Source organism: Enhydra lutris, unplaced genomic scaffold (assembly GCF_002288905.1).
Source record: "Enhydra lutris kenyoni isolate GAN:26980312 unplaced genomic scaffold, ASM228890v2 scaffoldscaffold8, whole genome shotgun sequence".
In the NCBI taxonomy this organism is placed as follows: Eukaryota; Metazoa; Chordata; class Mammalia; order Carnivora; family Mustelidae; genus Enhydra; species Enhydra lutris.
In genome coordinates, this window is record NW_019154092.1 from 6,803,956 (window position 1) to 6,827,951 (window position 23,996).

A 23,996-nucleotide genomic window follows, 5' to 3' on the forward strand; every position below is an offset into this window, starting at 1 on the left:
CGGACCTCCTGGTTGACCAGAAGCCTAACAGTGCTAAACCGTACGGACCCTTGTCTGCCCTGCCTCAGTCTGTCCCATGCTATGTGTAGAAACAGCCAGAGTGTGGTAGTGGTGTTTTTGCGGTTATATTCTTTTTTCATGTTACCTGCCCATTTCCTCCTCATGGCAATGTGTTTGTTGTTGTTGTTTGTTTGTTTGTTTGTTTAACTCTTCCAAATGTCTTGCCATATGTGTCATGTCCCTGTGTCACGTGTGGAGGAGCCAGGTCTGCACAGTAGAAAGTGAAGTGGAAGTTGGTGATGCTGATTCTTGGTCCTGAACCATCCTGACTGGCATTTCTACCACACACTCAACCCCTTCAGGCAACACCAAATCTTCCACTTCACTTTGGCCTCGTCTAAAGGACCCAAATTGCCAAATCATCTGAACTGTGAAACTCTTTTAACAGTTTTCTAGCCATTATTTTGGCCATCTTGGTAACAAAACGGGTTGCTGCAGAGTTGATCTGACGCATCTGTGTAAAATTGACACTGAAGAAGGAAGAAACTATCAGATGAACCCAGTAGTGGCCGGTTTTCTTACACAGTATAGATGAGGCCTCACGCTCTGTAGACCCAACCACGCCAACACCAAGTAGTGTTAGCCCAGAATGAGTTCTCTTCATCTCTTGTCTTTTCCTTTATACCAACATCTCTTGCTGTAGTCTTTTGTGGGCAGTTTGTGTATTTTTTGGGGGGGCATTTCATGAATAAGCCCTTTATGACCTCATATCTCTTCCAAGAAATAAGTAAATATTTTGTTTTGCTTAGTGGTCAGGAGTGGAGATTATTACTTATTTGAAACGGATAGTGAAGAGGAGGAAGAGGAAGAATTAAAAAAGGAAGATGAAGAACCTCCGAGGAGGTCAGCTTTCCAGGTAATTTTGGGGTTGGGAAAACCAGCTCCTCTGCTAGTTGAAGAGCTTTTCTTTCTGGCAGATCTTGATTGCAGGCCTAGACTTCTGCCACTGTGTTCATGTGTGTCACAGCTTCCAGATGTTTTTGATTTCCACCTGAAATTGTTTATTCCTCATTAAACTCTAATGCTGCTTGCTGTCAACATCAGTATAATTACTGCAAAGAACACTGTTCCCACCAGGTCTTCATTCACTTGCATCAAAAAAATCTTCTGATGCTATTAAAAAAAAATAAAGCTTCCTGGGTGAACTTTATTTTTCTGTTACAAGTATGAGGTGAAGAAGACTTGTCTGTCATCACTTTGAACCACTTGAATGGACTTATATTTTGATATGTGAACTAGCTGATCATAAAAATGAAGCACTTGCTTTTTTTGGAAACAAATGGTCACTTAAATGGTACTTCAAATCTTGAGAATCCATTTCATTTGTGTTGCCAAAGGTTTGAGAATTGATTGAAATCCTGGAAATAGCTAGCACAGTTCTGATTTTTTTTTTTTTCAGCTTAATCGCCTTTCTTTTTCAGAAACTGCCAGATCATTCTTAGTTACATAGCTTAACAGCCCAGTATGGTGTATCCAGGGAATGTCTAATCAATGTTTGTTAAAGATGAGGACTGGTCAGTAGAGCTACATGCAGGGTAAAAGTTGGATATATATTTCTTTTATGAAGGAGTCATGTGTTAGGACTGTTATTTCTCAGTTATTATACCGCGAGACATATAGGGTGATATCCATCAAGCCTCATGATGTGTCCATGAAAAGGTCATGGCTCCTTTGCTGGCCAGGTCTTCTCAAACTGGAGGGTTACATCTGCTACTGTATTCCCAATGAAATTAAAGAACTAAATTATTTGTGGAGACACCCTGCTCTGATGCTTTCTCACTGGCCCATCGCTACCCGAATTTATGTCTTGAAGACGGCGTCTGTGTGCATGTGTGCGGCTGGCTTGTCAAATACTAATGACTCATTTATTTTTACTCTAATGATTTTTCTTATAACCATCACTCCTCATTCAGCAAAGGAGAGAACATGGTCACACTCGCCATGTTTACGGATTACATGCAAGGACTCTTTTCCTTATTCCTAACCTCTGAGAAGAGCACATTTGATTCTAGCTTCAGGGATGGGCACGTTTTAACCTAGTTGATGTAATTGTAGAGACGAACTCATACTGACATCATGTATTAAGTTATTAGTCATTGGTGTTTTTCTACTAATCACTCTTGCTTTGTCCTTCTTTGTAGAGAGCTATTGGGAAGTTTGCATCAGCCATTTTAGCCTTGCCAAAGTCTGTCATTAAACTTCCCAAAACTATTCTTCAGTATTTAATCAGAGCTGCAAAGGTATTTGACGTTTCACTGACGTGTGGTGTGTGACCCTCCGCTCCGTAGAACTTTAGACAAGCAGAATCCCTGTTGCCCTACATCTGCATTTTCCCTGTTCTATAGATCATACAATGGAGGAAGTATAAGAACTTACAATTGTAGGCAAACCTTTCCAAGTAGAGTTTCGAGAAGCCCCATTTCCTATTATTTGATTCTCGTTCTTCAGCTGATACCAGAGCCTGTCGAAACATAGAACGAGAAAATGCAGATACACTTCTACTTTGTCCTTCTTGTAGTTTTGCCTAAGTCACATCTCATTTTTCAAAAGGTCACATCTGGTTGCATGCATCAGTCGTGATGTGTAAAATGTATGATTATTATTCTCAGAAAGCTGGTAAAACTACGAACAAGCCTAATAAATGACCCATTTTGCTCCATCTCCTTGTTGGCTTCTTTTTCAAGGCTCCATCTTGCCTAGATTGGGTATCTTCTTCCATTTACTCTTCTGACTTTAGTTCAACCCCTCCAAGGCTGGGCTGTTGCATCAGGTCTGCGTGGCTTCTCACTCCCACGTCACCCCAGAGAGTGCAGAATAAAATGTGAGAATGCTGTTGGTCAATTTAGCCAACGCACAGCAGAAATTATCCAGCTACCCATGCTCTAGTCACTCCTTACCGAAAATCATAAAGTGAACTCCTATTCATGTACTTTATAGAAAGCTGGTTCTGTGGACATAATCTGGGGTAGGCATTTAAACTCTTAGGTCTTTATGCTCACATGTTAAACAGATGTTTGGACAGTGACGGGGGACCAGCACTTTTCCCATTTCACCTGGGATCTTATTTAAATGCAGGTGATGTAAAGAAAGCAGGTCCTGCCTATGGCACTTATAATTCTGTGTTTCTCATGAGCGCCCAGAGGTAGCTGCTGGTCCATCTTGGGTGGGGCCGGGGATTCTAAACTTCCAGGTTCCTCCCATTTTTAAAATGCTGGGATTCTGATTGTTAGTTTAATATTCAATGTGTTCACTGCCTTGGGATTCTTTTTCTTTTCACTTTTATGACTACCATGCAAGTCTCTCCATTCATATTTAAGAATTTACATGAACAATTGTAACAAAATTATCCTCCTTATTACTTTAAAAATAAAAACAAACAAGCACCTGCATACATCAGTTAAGCCTCTGACTCTTGACTTTGGCTCAGGCTCAGGTCATGATCTCAGGGTTGTGAGATCAAGCCCCAAATCGGACTCCACACTGGACATGGAGCTTGCTTAAGATTCTCTCTGCCCCTTTCCCTCTACCCCTCTGCCCCCCACCAACTCCCTTTCTAAAAAAAAAAAAAAAAAAAAAGGAAAGAATATATACACATATATATACATATATACAAGAATATATACACATATGTGTACATATACACATATATACACACATATATACACATATGTGTATATACTTCTTTGGTATTATATATATACATGTATATATATATGTGTATGTATGTGTGTATATATATATATATATATATATATAAAATTTAAAAAACAAACAAACAAGAAAACTTCTTACAGACAACATAAAATCCTGGGTCACACATGAATTAAAGGACAGTTTATTAAATTTTAGCAATTTCAGTGAAAAATCTCCATCCACTTCAATAAAGTTCTATCCTTTTTAAAAAATTAAATGCTTTTTGCATAGTACATTTTCATAAAGTGAACCTCATTTCCCCCTAAAATATATGATAAAACTTAAGATAAAATCACATGACCAGACTTAAGATAAAACTTAAGATGAAGTTAATAAATAAATAAATAAATAAAATTTAACATTAGTTATCTTATCTTAAGAATATAGACTAAAAAAAAAAAAAAAGAATATAGACTAATAGTGGCAATTTGAAGAAACCAAAGGTCATTTATGGACATTTTCATGTATTTTCTTTCACTTGGTTAGTGGTGTGTACACCCATGGACTTGGATGGTGGTTATAGTTACAATGTGAGAACTGAGAAGTTCCAGTAAAAAAAAACTGCTATTTCTTGACTCAGAAGTGGGATCTTTCCTCCTACTTTGTTACCATCATTTCCTGAAACAGTCAGACTGAGCTTCTGTCAAATATTCCTGGCACTCTACAGAGTTTATAATTCCAAACATCAACAGTAAGATAGTTTACCTACAAATAGGACTCTTCATAAGATTTTCTCCCCCTCTCTCGTTTCCCCTTGTTTGAATTATGTAAATTCTCATCTCAGTGAGAAAGCACTGATGGGCTTAATCATTTAGGGATCATAGGTAGAACAAGGAATTTCCTTTTAATAATGGCACTCACCCTTCTTTAAGAGTTCTACAATTCTGTCCTAAATGCCCCTTCTCTCTCTCCTTCTCACTCTCCCTCTCCATTTTTCTCCAGAACAAAAGCACTCCTCCAACTTATACACCTAATACATCCACAGATCCTGAGTTACTTTTTAATTTTCCATTTGGGGGATTCTGGCATTATCTAAAAGCAATATTTTCATAACTCTTTCTCTAAAGGACTTGTCATCAGATCTTGCTCTTAAACCTGAAAATTTCTTGTGTTTAGCAGTTCAGATTTTTGTAAAAGAATCAATATTTTTCTGAAGCAAGTTTGCTTATTAATGTACTAAACCTCAAAGTTATTTTTTTTTTTTGGTAGGTGGCAGGTTTAATAAGCAAGGTAATTTACACACTTGGCAAAGATATTCTTTTTTTTTTAAGATTTTATTTATTTATTTGACAGAGAGAGATCACAAGTAGACAGAGAAGCAGGCAGAGAGAGAGAGAGAGGGAAGCAGGCTCCCTGCTGAGCAGAGAGCCCGATGCGGGACTTGATCCCAGGACCCTGAGATCATGACCTGAGCCGAAGGCAGTGGCTTAACCCACTGAGCCATCCAGGTGCCCCTTGGCAAAAATATTCTTGATGGAGTTCCTGGTTAGCATGCTTAGTACACATCTACCATAAATTCCTTCATTTGGTCCTTCTTCCAGAGTCAGTTCATTTTCTCTTTTCTCAAAAAACATTTTGGCATAAAATAGGATTATTTTTTGCCTTCCAGGCTTATTTTTCAGAAATAATACAGATGTTCCATCATGTTAATTGCCCATATTCAGATTTCTACAGTGAGAAAAAAGAAATATTCTTCCTTAGTCACTATGACCTTTACATTTCTGTACATTGAAAAGTTGGATCCCCTTTTATTTTTACTGACATCATCATGCCAGTGGTTTGCCTACACTGTGTTTTCCAAAGATTTCAGAAATCTGAAAATAATATAGAATACAGTGAAGTGTCTGGGTTTACAAAGTGACCCCACAAAACATTCCTTTAACTTTATCATCGTAATAGAAAACCCAGCTTCCCTGAGACCCAGGTGTGTTTGGGTGCATGAGGAGCATGTCTGCTTGGCTTCGTGATTACATATGGCTGACTTTGTGTATCAAGGCTTTCTTTCAGTTCCTTCTGCATGACTTGGGAGACTGTTGGTGGGAGGGCTGTTGAAAGTTGCTCTATGGTGGTTATTGGTTTTGTATATTAATGTAACCATTTTCAGGTCTTGAATAAAAATGACAAAAGGCAACCAAAAGCACCACAGTTTTCCTTCCATAACATTCTGTAATAACTCTTTAACCTTGCTATCACATTATTTTTTCCTCTCCAAATACTAATCAATCTACAAAACCCTTTCCTAAGTTGTTGGTCATAGCTGTTTTTCGCAAGGGAGAGTATCAAATGTGCAAAGCTATTTTCCCAAAGTAAATGAGCAAAAGATGTTTTGTTTTTGATTTAAAGTTTATTTGCAAGGGGAGGAAAACTACTCCAGTGACACTTAGCAAGGTGCCCAGCTTATTCCTGTCATGTGTAATACAAAGAATCAGTAACTCTCACAAGTGGTGGTGGTACATGGGGACTTGGGAGAAATGGTGGTCACCCAAAGTATCTCAGGATTGTGAAACTAGAAGAAATATCTTCCTCCAATGTCTGTTTTCATATTTCATTTCATGATAATAGAAAGAACTCAGGTCAACTCAGGATACTGAGGGAAATGGGAGAAGATTTATTTTGTGCTGGGAGAAAAAGAAATGTATATATATATATATAAATATACACACACACACACACACACACACACACACACACACACACATACATATATGACTAAGGAACATATAAATATGTATGACCAAGAAATATATGTGTGCGTATATATATCTATATCTACATATAGATATATATATGACCAAAGTCTGGAAGCTTGGTGTTGGTCCCTTTTCTTTTCATTCAAATTATGAAAAAGCCAGAAAATAATCAAACTTTCCCCCTTCAGTTTGTTTATCAAGCCTGGATCACTGACCCTAAAACCGCACTCCGACAGAGACTCAAAGAGAAAAAAAGGTCTGCAAGAGAAGAACAGAAAAGAAGGAGAAAAGGATCTGGGGAGGGTAAGTGTTGTGTGAATGCAGGGTCCAGCCAGCGTTCTCTGTTTCTGTGGCCTTGGGCTACAGCAGGACAGAAGCTTTGGAGGAACATCATTCTCATATTCTCAGGAGTGCATACAGTTCTGCTTGCCCATCATTGCTCATGTCAGACCTTTGGAATAAGTAAAAACATGAATTTAAGTGAATATACATTTTATAAAATGAGAAGAGGGAGAGAGCAAAATAAATCCAAAGAAAGTAGAAGGAAAAAATTAATTTTTTAAGCAGATGTTGAGTCACAGAAAAGAAGTAACAGGACAAGATCTATCATTAAGTGAAAAGCAGTTCTTAGAAAAAAACTAGTAAGATGGATAAACTTTTGGAAATTGTATTAAGAAGAAAAGGAAAAACACACTATCAGTATCAGGAGCCAAAAAAGGAACATAACTACCAATGCCATCTTCAACATTACATGTGAAAACATACAACGGGAACACTTTTCTGAAGATAGGAAAAATTCTAAGCTACAACTATACACCAAAACCAAAGTGAAAGTGAAAGTGGGGCACTCAGAAAAGAATATTTTCATTATATATATATATCAGACTAAAGATTAGTATTCTGGATATACTAAGAACTCCTAAAGAGCAGTAAAAGAAAAGCTCAACCCAATAGATGAATAGATTTGAAAAATAATTCACAAATCAGGAAACAGAAGTAGACAAAAGGAGCCCAGCTTCACTCCTAATGTAAAAAACAAAACCAACAGTTTGACATCCTGTTTTCCTTGTTTGTGTGTGTGTTTTACCTATCAGATTGGCAAAAACCCAAATATTTGTTAATATCACTGTTTGGAGCTAGGGGAAAATAAGTGTTTGTATGAGTTACAACCCTACAACACGATAAATGGTGTAGTGGAGTAGTGTATCCACTTTGGAGAGCAATGTTTGGATATGTATAAAAATGTTGGGGGCTCCTGGGTGGCTCAGTCAGTTAAACGTTTCCCTTATGCTCAGGTCCTGATCCCAGGGTCCTGGGTTCAAGCCCCATGTTGGGCTCCCTGCTCAGTGGGGAGTCTGCTTCTCCTTCTCCCTCTGCCAGCTGCTCCCCCTGCTTGTGCTCTCTCACTCTCTCTCTCTCTGACAAATAAATAAAAATCTTTAAAAATCTAAAAAAATAATAATTTTTTTTAAAATGTTAAATGTACAGTTAAATATTCAAATGTTAAATGATCAGTCCCACTTCTAGAGGCGTGGCTTAACTTGAAACAATATTTGCATATGTGCACAAGACCTGTATCTACAAATATTTATCAAATATTATTTAATACCAAAAACTTAGAATCCCATTCAGTAGTTAAAAAATTAGATGGATTACAGTTGATCCTAGAACAATGTGGGGATTTGGGCACTGACCTGCACACAATCAAAACTCTTGTATAACTTTTGCCTCCCCAAAAACTTAACTACTAATAGGCTACTATTGACCAGAAGCCTTACTGATAACATAGTCAATTGATACATATTTTGTATGTTATATGCATTATATACTATATTCGAACAATAAGCTAGAGAAAAGAAAGTACTATCAAGAAAATCATAAGGGGACGCCTGGGTGGCTCAGTTGGTTAAGCAGCTGCCTTCGGCTCAGGTCATGATCCCAGCGTCCTGGGATCGAGTCCCGCATCGGGCTCCTTGCTCGTCAGGGAGCCTGCTTCTCCCTCTGCCTCTGCCTGCTATTCTGTCTGCCTGTGCTCGCTCTCTCTCCCTCTCTCTCTCTGACAAATAAATAAATAAAATCTTTAAAAAAAAAATCATAAGGAAGACAAAATATATTTGCAGAACTGCACTGTATTTATAAAAAAAAATAACCCTCATATAAGTGAACCTGCAGGGTTCAGACCTGTGTTGTTCAAGGATCAACAGTACTTTGAATTTGACATATTGTTAAATAAAAAATATTATGTTGCAAATGGCATGCACATTATAAAACCATTTGGGAAACAACGGAAGCCAACAAAGTTCCTCAAGACAGTGTTTTGCATTTTTAATGGACGCATATAATGTGTATAAATGCAAGAGAACGATTGGGAAGAATACTTAGCAATTAATAACAGTGGTTACTTCTGGGGGAGGAGTAGGAGAGGAGTCTCTTCTGTGGACAGACTGAGATTAAGTGGTATGATTTTAGGGAACTTTAGGCTTATGTGTTATATTTTGATCCTTTACAAAGGAAATAGACACAGATTTTTGTGAAATTAAAATGTCTTCAAAAGTCAGGAAGCATAATTACTCATGGAATTCTAACTACAAACTCTTTCTCCTCTTTGACTATTCTGCTCCCAGCTGTCTCCTGGTAGTTTTAATTTTATTTTACTTTATTGGTTCAAAAGACAAAATGAAGACACAGCCAATGAGTCAAGAGTCTTTGACTCAAGTCAAAGAGTCAAGAGGTAGATTTGATAATCTGCTGTGGAAACCCATCCCCTCAAGGGCCAAGTCCTCACTGTGTGTGGTACTCATGTCCACTTCTTACTGGTCTGTGATGTAGGTGTGTGCAGGCACCAATTCCTTTGTTATTTTTGAAAATGAGTTCATGCTCTACAGATCCCTCTGGTATGTTCATTAGCAGTGGGACACAAACATTTCTCCAATTAAGTATTTATAAAACTATATCATCCTTTTTTAATGGCTGCAGAATCGTCTACAATATGGATATGCATAATTTATTCAACTATCCCATCACTAATGGACATTAAGTTTGCTTCCAAATTTTTGCCATAATGAATAATGCTATCATAGATAGCATCGCACAAAAATGCACATAATCATACATACATATATGTGTGTGTATTTAAATGCATAGCAAAAAGCCAGGAAGAGCACAGACTTTCCACAGAATAGATCAAAAGTGGGACTTCTGACTAAAGGGATGTGACATTTTTTACTTTAATATATATTTTCCCAAGAGGTTTTAGAAATATACAGTCCTACATGTAAGGTACAGGAGCGTCCATTTCCCTGTAGTCTTATCCTACAGAATGTTATTCTTTTTTATCATTTGTCTTTCATAGGGATGACAAATGGCTTTTATTTTCATTTGAATTTTCCTAACTAATGAAACAGCATTTTTTATTTCCTATTTTCAGGTTTGTACTTCCAAATCTGAGATTTAAACATTTTTTATCATTTTCCATAATATCATCCTATTGGGTTGTTTGTCCTTATTGATTTAGGAGACATCTATATATTAAGGATATTAACCTTTCTCATGTGTTACAAGTATTTTTTACACATCCAGTGCTTATCTTTTTATTTAATTTTTGGTGTATGTTATCTAAACAATTTTTAATTTTTTCTGATATCAAAGAGGTCTCAATTTCTTTTTGCAATTTCAGGGTTTCCATGTTGCTTAAGAAAGTCTTTCCCCCAGATATTATTTTCTCTTATTTCCTCCCAATTTTATTTACATTTTGCATTTTTATTGTTCTGTGAAATAGAGACCTACTTTGTTTACTTTTACATAGATAGGCTATTATGTTATCCCTGTTTATTAAATTATTCTCCTTTTTTCTAGTGAATTTAAATGCTACTTTGGTCGATATTCAGCTCCCATTTATCCTGTGGTCTGTTTCTGGGCTCTGGACTCTGATCCATTATCCTACTGTCTAGCTCTGGGCCAGTGTCATCTATTTTGAAGTCCAGGGGGTATCGAGTTAGTTTTAATATTTAGTGTTGCAAATTCCCCCTCACTATCCCCTTTTCTCCCCCCACCACCACCCAACTTGTATTTGCTATCCTCAGCCATGCATTCTCACAAAATTATCTGCTGAGCTCTAAAAATGTGTTTTTAGTCATCTTGCAAATATCTCATTACTCTGTTTCATGAAGATGATTCCATGTGCAGATGTTTACCTCAGATCAAAGACAGCAATAATTAAAAGGTACTGGGATGAAAATAGATGTTTATTCATTCCTTTAATATTTATTTAGCCACTTCTTCTTTGGTGGAAGGGCTCGTCCTTTCCAGATTACTTCCAGACAGATGAAGCAAGTGGATTCCAGCCTTCCGAAATGCCAGGTGCTGCTCGAAGTACTTTGTAGGCTGTAACTCATTTGATCCTTATAACAGTCCAGGACATTTTATTCTTCCTGCATACAGATGAGGAAATGAAGTACCAGAGAGGGAAAGAACTGGCCTGAGGTCACAGAGCCATCTAGATGGGTCTGGAATTAATGCAGGCATCCTGACTCCAAACCTTTCTATCTTGACAAATGGGGAACACAAGTATAGGGGGAAAAATCCCTAATGATATAGAAACTGCAGAGTTCCATTTATAAAATAAGCATAGATAAAATAGTGTGGGACCAGAGGGAGAAAGGAGGACTTATAGCCAAGAGTATAAAGGAATAAAGTACTTCATGAAAAAGTATTTTAGTAGAGCCTGACATTCTGGCAGAAGAAAGAAAGGTTGTGTATGAAAATTAAAGAGCAGGTCAGCTTAGTTGGTAAAGACAAGATGCGATGGAAAACAGAATGGTGGAAAGTAAGTTTGGAAAGGTTCATTGAAGTCAGTTCATGAATGGTCTTAGTACTACCAGATAAATACACAGGGCCCAGTGATAGTTGGAGTTTTTAGAAAAACAACAAATAATTTTTTAGTCCAAGTATAATGTGGACATATTGTATGGGACTTAAACTAAGAAAAAAATTATTGTTTTTTGTAAATTCAAATTTAACTGGGTGTCCCATATTTCCATTTGCTAAGATCTGACATCTTTAGCCTGAAATAAGAGGCTAAAAAATAAAATGGGGTCCCATAATACCATTCTATGTAGTGACACACTAAAATATGTAACATTACCTCTAGATATTCAAAATTAAAATGTCATGGTATGTATCAGGAGTCAACATACTCTTTCTGTAATGGGCCAGATAGTCAGTGTTTGAGTTTTGCAGGCCATAAGTCTCTGCCAGGATGGGGGGAAAAGTAGCCACAGACAATACGTAAACAAATGGGTGTAGCTCTGTTCATTAAAATCTGAATTTCGTATCATTTTCACATGCCAGAATATTGCTGTTTTTTAAGATTTTTTTTCAACTATCAAAAATATAAAAACTGGTTCTGAACTCAGAGGCCATTTAACAATAGGAAGCTGGCAGGATTTAGCCAGTACACCATAGTTCACTCATTCCCAGTTAAAAGTGATTCTTACTCTGGAGTAAGCAGAATCTGAGAGCTATGAGTTCTTACAACTTTTCCCTGAGAACTCTTATATTAAGCAGAATATTCTAGATTTAATTACAGAATTCCTTTTAGCCCAGAAGAGTAGTGTTGACATTTAATCTAAAAGGACCTAACTCATGTTTATTGAACACACTTGGCAGGTCCTGTGGAGTGGGAAGACCGAGAGCAAGAACCAGTCAAAAAGAAATCTGATGGACCAGGTAACCAAACAAAGACAAATGTGAGCTAGGGGAAATTTGAAAATGTTGCTTTCCCAGAAGATATGTCATGGAAGGCTGCCTAAAAATAATTCATCAAATACTGTTTCCGGACTTTGACTAAATAATCAAGTGTCCCTTGAAACCTCATCTCTAGTGACATTTCAAAGTGGACTCCTTAGAGTAGATCTGACACTTAACACTGTTGGATTAAATGTTGGATTAGAGTCCATTTGTCAATTATCTTCCCCAAATATTTGTGAAAGGGGATTTTGGGGAGTAAATTACAAATGTCCCATGGAAGCCACCAAAATAAAAGCACAAAAAATATTCCCAATTAATTTAAAGGACATAGAAAGAAGGATTTAAATGAGAGGTAAGTACAGTGGGGGAAATCAGAGTTTCTCTAGAAGCGTAGGTCAAAGTCCTCACTTGACAAAGGGAACGTCTATCCCCAGTGAGCTTGCTCAGGACTCTGTAGTTACTAAGTGACAGAGTAAGGACCGAATCCCTGTCTTCTAACCCCTACCTCAGTCATGGTGTCATTTGGGCTTCACATAGATGTGACTGGGAGGAAGAGTTTTCCATGAAGGAAAAAAAAAAGGGGGGCAAAAAAAAGGCTTTCAAATGAAATGAACTTAAATGTCTCTGTAATTCCATAAACATGCCATTACCTCAATGTCATAGGGTTAGAACTCCTGCATGCGTTACTTACAGCAGGCCAAGATTTTCAGGCACTCTTGCTATGGACACAGATACTTCCAAGGATGCCATCTGCTGGCCCAAAATGAGACTTCCCCAAGGCTGTCTAACTGTCTTTGGCCCTGTTCTTAAACCTGAACCCCCACTTCCAGAATATTGGACTCACACATATGTGGAGCCAGATGTTCTATTCTTGCTGCGAAGCTACCTACAGTAATAGTAGCTAACACTTTAGCTCACACGTCTCTACCAGGCACTTCCCCAAGAGCTTTACGCATCCTCACTGGTTCCCTCAAAAACCCTCTCCCTCATTTAACAGATAAGAAACTGAAGCAGAGAAAGATGAGGTAACTTTTCCAAGTCTACACAAACACTAAGGGGTAGAATTGGGATTTGAACCCAAGTATGTGCCCTTCCCCACTGTGGGCCTTATTGCCTCTCTGGCTAAGAAATAAATAAAAATTAAAATGGCCACATCTCATGTTAGTTTGTGATCACGTGAGTTAAGAAAGTATGTGTTTTCCGTGTCTCCATTACCGCAAGTTTAGTCTTACCATCAGGACCATGCTCGGCAAAACCGTGACACAATCACATGTCTCCTCACCACCGCAGGTGATCATTGTGAATATGACAAAGTAAATAAATAAATTGTCCAAAATGGGAGATGCTGCTAAATTTTATTAATAGGTGTGACCCGCCCCCCAAGTCCTTCAGCCTCCAGGGCTCAGATTTTCTTTTTATGTCTACACGACGCAGCTGGAGATTCCATCGAAAGCATTGTGGGAACTTCACACCTGGCTCAGATTAAACCCAAAATGGGTTGGGGGAGGGGCAAGACCCATAGAGGGCCCCTGGCCACCTCTGGCTCAGAATGGCTCTTCTGTGGAATCTGCACGACCTCTCTCCATTCAGCTTCATGTAGCAGCTGGTCCCTTCCTGAGCTTCGCTCAGCAGAAGATACCTCATTGCCTTACTTCCTAAAGTACGCTTCATGGAAGACTGTTAGGTGTGACGGCATTTTATAGAGGCTTTGAGGGATAGCGGGGTGGTGGGGTGGCAGTGATAGCAGAGACAGGCAACAACGTCGGAGGGAAAGTCAGTGATCACTATTCCTGCCTCAGTGGGTTTCTCCCCAGCTAGTGCCTCTGGGGCCCGGCTCATTAGATCATTCCCGCTTTCTTCCCCAGGTACCAGCTGGCAGCTCCAAGATTCCTGTTCCTTCAGTAGGTAGAACTGTTCAACTCTTCTTTGTCTCTACCTTGCCCACCTGGACTCTGTCCTGAGGCCACACTGTCCATAGATTAAAGTTCCCTTCGATGTTTCTCCTTTTGAAAAGAGCAAACCTTTCCCTGAGAGAAATTCTGCCTTCCTCCTAGACAACCCAGTTCACAAATAACTTCTTTTTTCCCCTATTACAAAATTAAATTCAGAGTCAGCCTGGCATCTTTTGGTTGGAGGAAAGGGTGAGGGATACCAGTTGTTTTTCTTAGTGGTGCTGCTGGTGGTGTTTAAGGGTTTTGTTGATAAACACTAAGGCAGTTTTTAATTCATTACGGTGTTCACTAAGGAGTCGTTTTACTGCAGTCAATGTTTGAAATCGCTAATAAGACAAAATGTCTTAAATGCCAAATTAAAAAATTCACATGGATCAAAATTTGGTGGCTTGAATGGTTTCTTGGATACCAGCTGAGAAACCATTGGCTTCTGGGAATGGAGGTGTCAGAGAGACAGTTAAGACACCATCTTCCCTATTTGATTTTGATTCTGACCTAAAATAAGTTAGGTCACAGCCAGGGAACCCCCTCCAACCTTAACAATGATCAGAGAGCCCTTGTGGAATTCCCTGAGGGCACAAGACAGGCATGTGTGCCTGCACCCAGAGGGTGTCATAGACGGTGACAATCTGAGCTGAGCTTATCATGCTAGGCAGCTTGGCCCGGCTCCCCACGTCACAGCTGCAGAGAGGGAAGACAACCTGAGAACATCAGGAATCTCACAGCATCTGTTGGTTTGGACAGGATCAATCTCATGTGCAGAATTCTGTGTGGGCCCAGCTCAGTAGAATGAAATAGGAATGTTGAAGCTATTCGTAGTATCAGTATTCTTCTGGTACCCCTACTAAGCTCTTGACAGAATAGGTGGCAGGTGATGGAACTGAACAGCAGCTACCAAGCATCAAAAGTCTCACTGAATCAATAGAATTGTTTCCAAAAATAGTCATTCCTTAAGAAAAGAAGAAATTTCTAGAAAAAAAAAACATTAAAGGATCCGGTTTCCTGGATAGCTTCTATCCCTGTGTCAACAACAGAAATAACTTTGAATGCAACCTTACTCTTCATCAAACCTGTGTTCTGTCTATGGACCTATTCTGACTGATATTTTGAGCACAGGATAAAAATTCTATCCCAGTTTGGTTTTGATGCTGCCAGTGCATGTGTAGAAAGACCCACCCACAGCTTCCTATACTCCCTGTCCTCCTCCACACCTCCCACCCCCATCCCCATCATGCTGAGCATCATGGGCATCACTCCGTATTAGGTGTGCAGGTCTGAAACCAGGTCTGTCCTTGGTAAGAGATCGCTGTGTTACACAACAGCAAAATGGCTGATTTGGGCATTTTGCTCCTTTGAAACCTTGTTGCTTTTCTTCTTCCTAGATAATATCATCAAGAGGATATTTAACATTTTGAAATTCACCTGGGTTCTGTTTCTGGCAACAGTGGATAGTTTCACAACTTGGCTTAACTCCATTTCAAGGGAACATATTGATATATCTACAGTTCTGAGAATTGAAAGATGTATGCTGACCAGAGAAATTAAAAAGGTAACACTTGTGGGTACAATTCTTTTTGCTTCTTCCCTCATTATAAAGATTTTTAAAAGTCAATGTCCAGAACTCCAAAAAGGATAACACAAAATCTATAGTCTGTCTTCTGGACAGTCTTTATATAACCCCTCTGTTTTTCTGTATATTTAAATCTGTTCCATTGCTCAGAATTAAAATAACCAGACACTGTAAGCACACACATGTACACACGCACGTGCACACACAGTTCTGGGACAATGGCCAGTTTATTCACTCTGTTCCTTCCCCTCACCAGTTTGCAGGTGCACCGACTCTGCTGTCTCAGGAAGGATTATGTTGTTTAGTCTGGGAAGATTGATCTGAAACTTCTCGGGGGGAAAAAATCAAGATATATGCAGAGCAGCAAAATATAGGCACATACAGTTTATAGATAGTATTTAAACTTACTAGTTTGTTTCTGAAAAAGTTACTATCACTTAGCTAAATTACCTACATATAAGAAAGGATTTGATTTTTACTAGTTTTTATCTTATTTTTATTGAAATGTAATTGACAATGTAACATACTAGTTTCAGGTGTACAATACAATGATTCGATATTTGCATATATTCCAAAATGATCACAGTTAATCTACTTAACATCCATCACCACACATTGTTTCAATTTTTTTTTCTTGTGATGGGAACTATTAAGTTCTAGCCTCTTAGAAACTTCCAAGTATATGGTACAGTCACTGTGCTGTCCGTGACATCCCTGGGACTTACGTATTTTATAGGTGGAAGTTGTGTCTTTTGACTATCTTCACCCATAACCAAGAAGGGATTTCTTGTGAGCCTTCCCCAGTGATATCGGGGGCCACTAATGCAATGAGTTAACATCAACGCCCTCCTTGACTAGCTTTGTTTTCATCTTTGCGCAAGGTGGGCATGTCGACCGAGAGTTCTCGGTATTGAGAAGCGCCAGGGGCCTGCACAGACAAGTAAGAACTGTGGCGATGTCTCCCCTCCACAGGGCAACGTCCCCACGCGGGAGAGCATCCACATGTACTACCAGAACCACATCATGAACCTTTCCAGAGAGTCTGGACTGGACACCATAGACGACCGTGCTGGCGCCGCTTCTGCTGCACAGACAGCCCACAGGATGGATAGCTTAGATTCCCACGACAGCATCTCCAGGTACTTCATGTTCTAAACAGTGGGTTTGCTTTTGACCAAGGTGAAAGAGCTGGGCTTCAGCAAGATGAGAAATGGATGTGTGAGGTGAAAGTTAATCAAAAACGTTCATGGATCCCGCCCCATTCAGGCAACCTCCTGTGTGCAACAAAGCGAAAGGAACACTGTCCTCCCCTTGACTGAGCCAGAAAAAAAATCAGGTATCAGTAATAGGCTATGAGAGGGGCGCCTGGGTGGCTCAGTCGGTTAAGCGTCTGACTCTTGATCTCACCACGAGTCTCCATCTCAGGGCTGTGAGTTTGAGCCCCATGCTGAGCTTTAAAAGAAAAGAAAAGAAAAGAAAAAAAAGTAGACCATATTAGAAATACCAGTATGACTCATGGGCACAGGGCAGAGACTTCCAAGCCAGAGGCAAGTAAGAACGAGCCTTCCTGATCACAAAATGACTATTTGTGTCAAGGGCCACCATCTTTGATTCCTCTGAAAAAAATGCTGCCCCAAAGAGTATTTTCTATACTGGAATCTTCTTCCATCTGTTGCTATCTTTGATCTTTCTCCTTTCAGAATTGTTACTTTGTGATCCATAATAAAAATTTAAGAGGCGATTTTGTCCACTTCCATCCTCCCTGGCTTCTGTGATCACGTGCACTGTTCCACTACAGGGATCCCGCACTAGCCACCGGCCAGCACGACCCACTATGTATGGGTTACCTCACTGTATCCTTCCAAGACCCTATAAGATTCATGTTATCATCCCCATTTTACAGAACACGAAGTTCAGTTACAGAGAGGTTACCTAACGTACCCAGAGCCACACAACTAGGAGGTACTATAAAAGGGAGTCAGCATCCCAAACCCCATGGTTCAGCTCAGAGCCCAGGATCTCACCCACCATGATGTGCTGCCTCTAGTGGCCTCCTCTGCACTCCAGGCCAACTTTGAGAACTGACCTGTCTTTCTTACCACCTGTCCCGGTAGAGCCTCCCCCGTTCTCTGCCTCAGCATTCTAGATAGCTGCTGGGGATTGCACAGAGCTAGCCTCTGAGTTGAAGCAGAAGTTCTGTCTTTGGAGTAGGCCGGCAGGCCTAGGATGATTAGCTAGACTACATGAATCACACATTGTGTACATCTTCATAGGTCAGGAGCATTATCACCAAGGACATTCATTGCTTTCATCAAACAGGTTTAAAAGCACCTATTCCAAGCCAGACCCTGAACTCGATTTTGAGATAAGACACATATAGGTATATCATCTCTAAGTAGTTCGAGTCTGGGAAGAAAGACCCACTGGTAGGATTATCCATGGAACCCTGAGTTGGGACTCCTGCGGGGGAAAGGGTGGCAGACACGCCCTGCAATGCCTCCTGTGGTAGAAGGTCCTGGATGGTTGGCAGTATGTCTCCAGTCCCACATCAGACACTGTGCAGGGCCTCAGAGCCCTGGAGGAATATCTGTCCTCCACAAATAACGAATATATTACAGCACAAGAGAGGGGAGGGAGCTGAGACTATTTTGTTGATACCAAATCCCAAATAGATAACCACAAGTTGAAATTGCAATCTGAATGGGGAGAGCTGGGTGAAAAAAAAGGTTTACCTTGAAGAGCTATGTTTCACTGCTGCTGAATTGGTATATTTGAGCTGCTCCAACTGTAACTGTTATCTTGCTCTCCAATAATTTACCTATTGATGCAAATCTATATTTATTGATATGGAAAGATATTCACTGCATTGAGCAAAAAATTGGGGTTTAAAATAGAATATATGCCAAAAACCTCATTTTTATTTATGAAAAAAATATGTGTTCATATATTGATTTAAATATGATTTTTGTACAGATGAAATTCTGCTTGGATATATCCCTTCCTACCCTCTGCCCCTCCCCCAAAATAGGTAGCGATTCTTTTAAAGTCCTTTGAGGGATAATAAAAGGCATTATTCCCATAATTTGGGAGTAATCTTTGCTCATTTGTCAGTTCCAAAGAAACAGAAATGTTTCAGCTGTTGTAGATTTCAGTGAGAAGAGACACTGAGGCCAGAAACTCTCAAGACTTTCAAGGTCAAAACATTTATTTGCTAAGTGAGATCCTGTTCAAGATGCTTTAAATTTCTAGAATAAAATAAGTAATTGTTACAACAGTGGGCATGCTAATAAACGTTTCTCATTATCTCTCCACCCAAACATACCCACTTTTTTTTTTTAAGATTTTATTTATTTATTTGACAGAGATCACAAGTAGGCAGAGAGGCAGGCAGAGAGACAGGCAGAAGCAGGCTCCCTGCTGAGCAGAGAGCCCAACGCAGGGCTCCATCCTGGGATCATGACCTGAGCCAAAGGCAGAGGCTTTAACCCACTGAGCCACCAAGGCACATCCCCCATATTTCTTAATCAGCAATTTAAACAACCATTAGTAATGGCAAAGTTACAAAGTGAAAATTTAGCGTCATGTCCCTTGCTTGACAGACATCGCCCCCTTGTGTGCCTTCCTGAAAATACCCCATAATCTGCGTTTTTGAAAGAGGAGCTTCATTCTCCTTGAGCCGACTACATTGAGACAAAAAATCATTATGGTTTATGTTTTATTTTTATTTTTTTCAAACCATAAATAACCCTCCCATTTGGAAGCTGCCAACTTTCTTAAAATTGTTCTTGTTGCAACAATTTTCTCTATATAGATCAGTAATTTAAACAGAATTATTTTCTCTTTGATTCATTTTCATGCAAAAACTGAAAATCCATTTTTATCCACATTCTACCAAGATACTTCATGGTAGCTTTTCCCTTAAACATGAGTATGTTTGCAAAAATGTACAATTGTGTTGGCAGAGGCAGGGGAAGACAAGATTTGTCTGAATGAAAAAAAAATCGCCTGAATGTAGTCAATATTCAAGATGCTGACAGATGCTGTTTCCTAGTTACAGGTGTGAATGAGGGTCCACAGGGGGATCATAGAGTTTCCAGATCCACCCACTTTATAACCTATTCATGACCAAACAACTGGTTTTGGAAAAAAAAAAAAAAATTGTGGAGAATGGTAAGATGAGAAAAATGCTGAGATATACTATCTCCCAGAGGGGGGAAAAGTGCAAATAAATACCAGTTTTTCCCATAAAATTTCAAGGGTGTCACAAGCCTCCTGACCAGGCTTAAGAATAGCTGCTCAAGAACTCAACTCAGAATCAAATCAAAGAGAATATTAGAGAGTGAATTGAAAATAAATTGTCCAGGGGCCCCTGGGTGGCTCGATCGTTAAGGCCTGCCTTCGGCTCAGGTCATGATCCCAGAGTCCTGGGATCAAGCCTGGCACTGGGCTCCCTGCTCCTTGGGAAGCCTCCTCCTCCCTCTCCGACTCCCCCTGCTTGTGTTTCCTCTCTTGCTGTGTCTCTCTCTGTCAAATAAACACATTAAAAACAAATCTTAAAAAAAAAAAAAGAAAAGAAGTTGTCCATAATATAAACACAATTGACTCCTGTATTAGTAACTTTTAACTGCATAACAACTGACAACATGCCCCGCTAAGAAATTAGCTTAATGTTATAAGTCATAACCTAAGAGGGATAAAAAAGGAAGAAGACTGATCAAATAAAATCAAGTAACTGCCTTTAAATCAGACCCAAGATTACAATTATAAAACCGTACCCATGATCAAAAACCATGAAGTAGGAGTTATTGAAACCTATTGATTGTTTTTGAACAAAGACTATTAGAATTATCTCCCAAATTTAGAAGTGATCAATCAATTTACTAGTAGAAAACCAGTACCTTTAAAATTAGTTCCTAATGTATCTTTTACTTTTTATTTCAACCTAAAGAAAGGGGAGACACAAGAGGGTTTGTTTTGTTGTTAATAAATGAGTTAACACACTTGCCCTTTAAAAAAAAAAAAAAAGATTTTATTTATTTATTTATTTGACAGAGATCACAAGTAGGCAGAGAGGCAGGCAGAGAAAGAGAGGAGGAAGCAGGCTCCCTGCGGAGGACAGAGCCCTCAATCCCAGGACCCTGGGATCATGACCTGAGCAGAAGACAGAGGCTTTAACCCACTGAGCCACGCAGGCGCCCCACACTTGCCTTTTTCTTAATGGCTGAGCTCCACTTCTAGTTTTTTGCTTTAGGAAGCTATCAAATCAGTAGACAGTATCTGTTTACATGAAAGTCTACTGGAAGCCACCTGATTTCTAGAAAGGCAGGAGTCTTCCCAAGAAGGGATTCCCAGTGGAGACACCTATGTCATCAGCGAGGGTCTAGTACCATTCCCCCAGTGCGGCTGCACATGCTCAGTGTGGCCCCGCCCCCTGTGCGGGGACCCCGCCTGGCATCCCTGTCACCCATCTTCACCTTTGGGCATACTGCAGATGGGGTGAGAGCCTAACAAATGCCTTTATATTCCCTTTGACTTATTGCAAAAAGCACTCTTTCCTTTAAATCTGGCTGTAAAATGGCACTTGTCTTAATGGTTGTTTTATGAAATCAGATATCATCTACTTTCCCCAAAAATAAATTATTTTAAATTGTGCAAGAAACATTAAATGACAGTCTAAGGAGCATTCCTAGATACGGAGGGAGTGTTTATCCCTTGAAACATGTCACCTAAGAGGCTGCTGTGTGCCCTGGGGTGGCTCGATGTGCAGGCTGATCAGTGAGGGGACCCCAACTGTCCCTTCAGGCATGTCAACTGCGCCTGTTATCAGAAAACTCCTCTTCCCCTTTTCTTTTAAAACTGCCCTGGATTGGGCCACAAACTGGTCACAATACACATAACCCAACTGGGTGGGATGGTGTGGGGTGTGAGGGTCAGCTGCTGCGGCAGTGGACGATGGCATTAACAAGATGAGTCACACTTCAGGATTACAACAGTGGTTCCCAAGCAAAAAATCTGAGCAGGGCCACAGGGAAGGGTACACAGTATCTTTTTGCCTGCAGATCCCTAAAAGGCCATAGGAGTGCATCTCTAAAAATAGGAAATTAAATATAGAAGTTCCAAGGTCCAGATCCCCTGTCTTACAAATGAGAGAACAAGTTAAATATTAATAGGTCTATAAACATGAGGTCAACAATTTCTACTGAAACTACTTCATCAAATAAATAATTATATCTGCAGTTATTTTCATCATATTAAAACCTCTTCTGATTCTCAAAAAAAAAAAAAATTGAGATCTTAGAGAGGACAATTTATCTAAATGTCAACGGCCAGTTAACATTAGTGTAGGGAGGGACCCAAGCCCCGGGCTCCCTGTGCTTGGCCATTGAGTTTCCGCTTTGCCTTTTCCTCATCGCCTCATTCTGTCAAGGATTTGACAACATCAAATCCTAAAGGAGTTAGGGCCTTTCTTAAAAATCAGTCTCTATGTCTTCATCAGAGACCATTTGGTTGCTCTCCTGCTAGGCTGGAGGTTGTTACTTCCTGCATGGTTTGGGTTCTGCCTCCCAGTCACTGGCTGGGCACACCTGGGTGTGTGCAGGCCTAGTCTGCCCCCATGACAATGATGTTCAGCCAGAAAATCAGCCATCCTGGATCACAAAGACCCATTCCCCTGGGTCAGCCACTGGTGCTCAGGCTGGGCGATTCTTATTCCAGTAGCCTTCTTCAGAGGTCTTTAAGGTGCGTGTCCCCCTTTGGGTTAAACTCTACGTCAGCACTGAGATGATTCCTACGTGGTAACTCTGTCTGCTTCTTCTCCTCTTGTAGCTCACACAGTCCTCAGGCCTGAATCTGCCACCATTCCCTCCCCGATTGTTGCTCTGTGGGGTCATCATGAGGATTTTAGCCAGTGGGTTCTCGCCCTAGTGACATCTGCCAAGACCTAAAACATGATCCAGAAGGGAAAAAAAAAAAAAATCATTAGGCAAAATGAGAAGTTAACAGACAAAATGACCCTGCCATCGCTAGACTTCCTCTGTTATTTTCTTTGTATCATTTTCTTTCTTTCTTTCTTTCTTTTTCTTTTTTTCCCTCAGATGTTGGTTTATATCCGGTTGCATATCAAACCAGCATCTCTTTCTCCACGCAAGGCATCTAGTTTGGCTTAACTGAATACCACTCAGAAAACGGGGTGGACAATTCAGTTCCGTGTGGTTATTTCTGAGCTTCCCTCTCTCCTTGTTGGAGACGTATTTCTAAAACATCGAAGTGTTCTGTATACATTTTACACGGGCAGATATTTCTGCTTCAGCAATTGGGTTACAAAATGCTTTCAAGGAACTCAGGATGGGGAGCTCCAAATAAAACATATCTTCTTTAATGAAAACAGCAAAAAGCTCAGTTACAAAGTTATAAAGTGTGAATTCTGCTCTGCGCAAGGCATGTTGGGACTTGTCATTATTCCCGTTCCCCGCCCCACCCGGAGAGGGGACCATTCATGACTTATCAACCCGCCCATACATTGTGACCAATCAAGAACCGCTGTGTCTTATCGTCCGGCCAAACGGGACCCTCCTGACCTCCCTTCCGTGAGCCCCGCTGTGGTGCTCTGCATCAGCACGGTTGGTGTCACGTGTGGTTTGCTGCATGGCAGTGTACTGGTCGACTGATCCGTGTGTAAACTGATGTACCACTGGTGTTTTAACCCTGTGTCTCTGTGACTGTTTGCGCTGCTAGCTGCTACACCGAAGCAACCATGCTGTTCTCAAGGCAGTCTACCCTTGATGATTTAGATGGACCAGAAACTGTTCCTAAAACAAGTGAGCGTGCTCGACCTAGGCTTCGTAAAATGTTCAGCATGGATATGTCCTCCTCATCAGCTGACAGTGGCAGTTTAGCATCAAGGTGCTTAACTCGTGCATGCTTTGTTCCAGAATTTTCTCACTTGTTCCCTTTCGTGTCATTGCAAATATAAGTTCTTGTGATGTGTGTTTGTTTTTGTTTGTTTGTTTTTGTTTTTAACTTTTATGCTAAGAATTTGCATGACTCACCAAAGCATCACTGCCCCTCATTCTGGGACATAACTGCTCAGTCCCAGGACGGCATTCTCTGAAACTAACCGCTCTTCAGTTTTTGTCTGTTAGGAGTTTCTTAAAAATCCTTACCATAAACATTGTCCTCCATTTTGTAAGTATTTTGCACTTTTCCTTTTTAAAGAAATAAGCATGCTTCCTCCTTGATTGAGAGCTCATGTAGGTAGTCCTCATGGGGGGAAATGTGTCAGGA

General features: G+C 40.0%; 1 protein-coding gene across 1 annotated transcript in view; it reads left to right on the forward strand.

Annotated features, from left to right (window-relative positions):
- Positions 1-23,996, forward strand: part of LOC111142520 (piezo type mechanosensitive ion channel component 2) — a 462,751-nt gene that overhangs the window by 403,049 nt on the left and 35,706 nt on the right. The window contains exons 32-36 of the mRNA XM_022495760.1: positions 810-916; positions 6,632-6,746; positions 12,111-12,170; positions 15,526-15,692; positions 16,686-16,852. Of these exons, the coding sequence (XP_022351468.1) occupies positions 810-916; positions 6,632-6,746; positions 12,111-12,170; positions 15,526-15,692; positions 16,686-16,852 (616 nt within the window). The remainder of the gene's footprint in view (positions 1-809; positions 917-6,631; positions 6,747-12,110; positions 12,171-15,525; positions 15,693-16,685; positions 16,853-23,996) is intronic.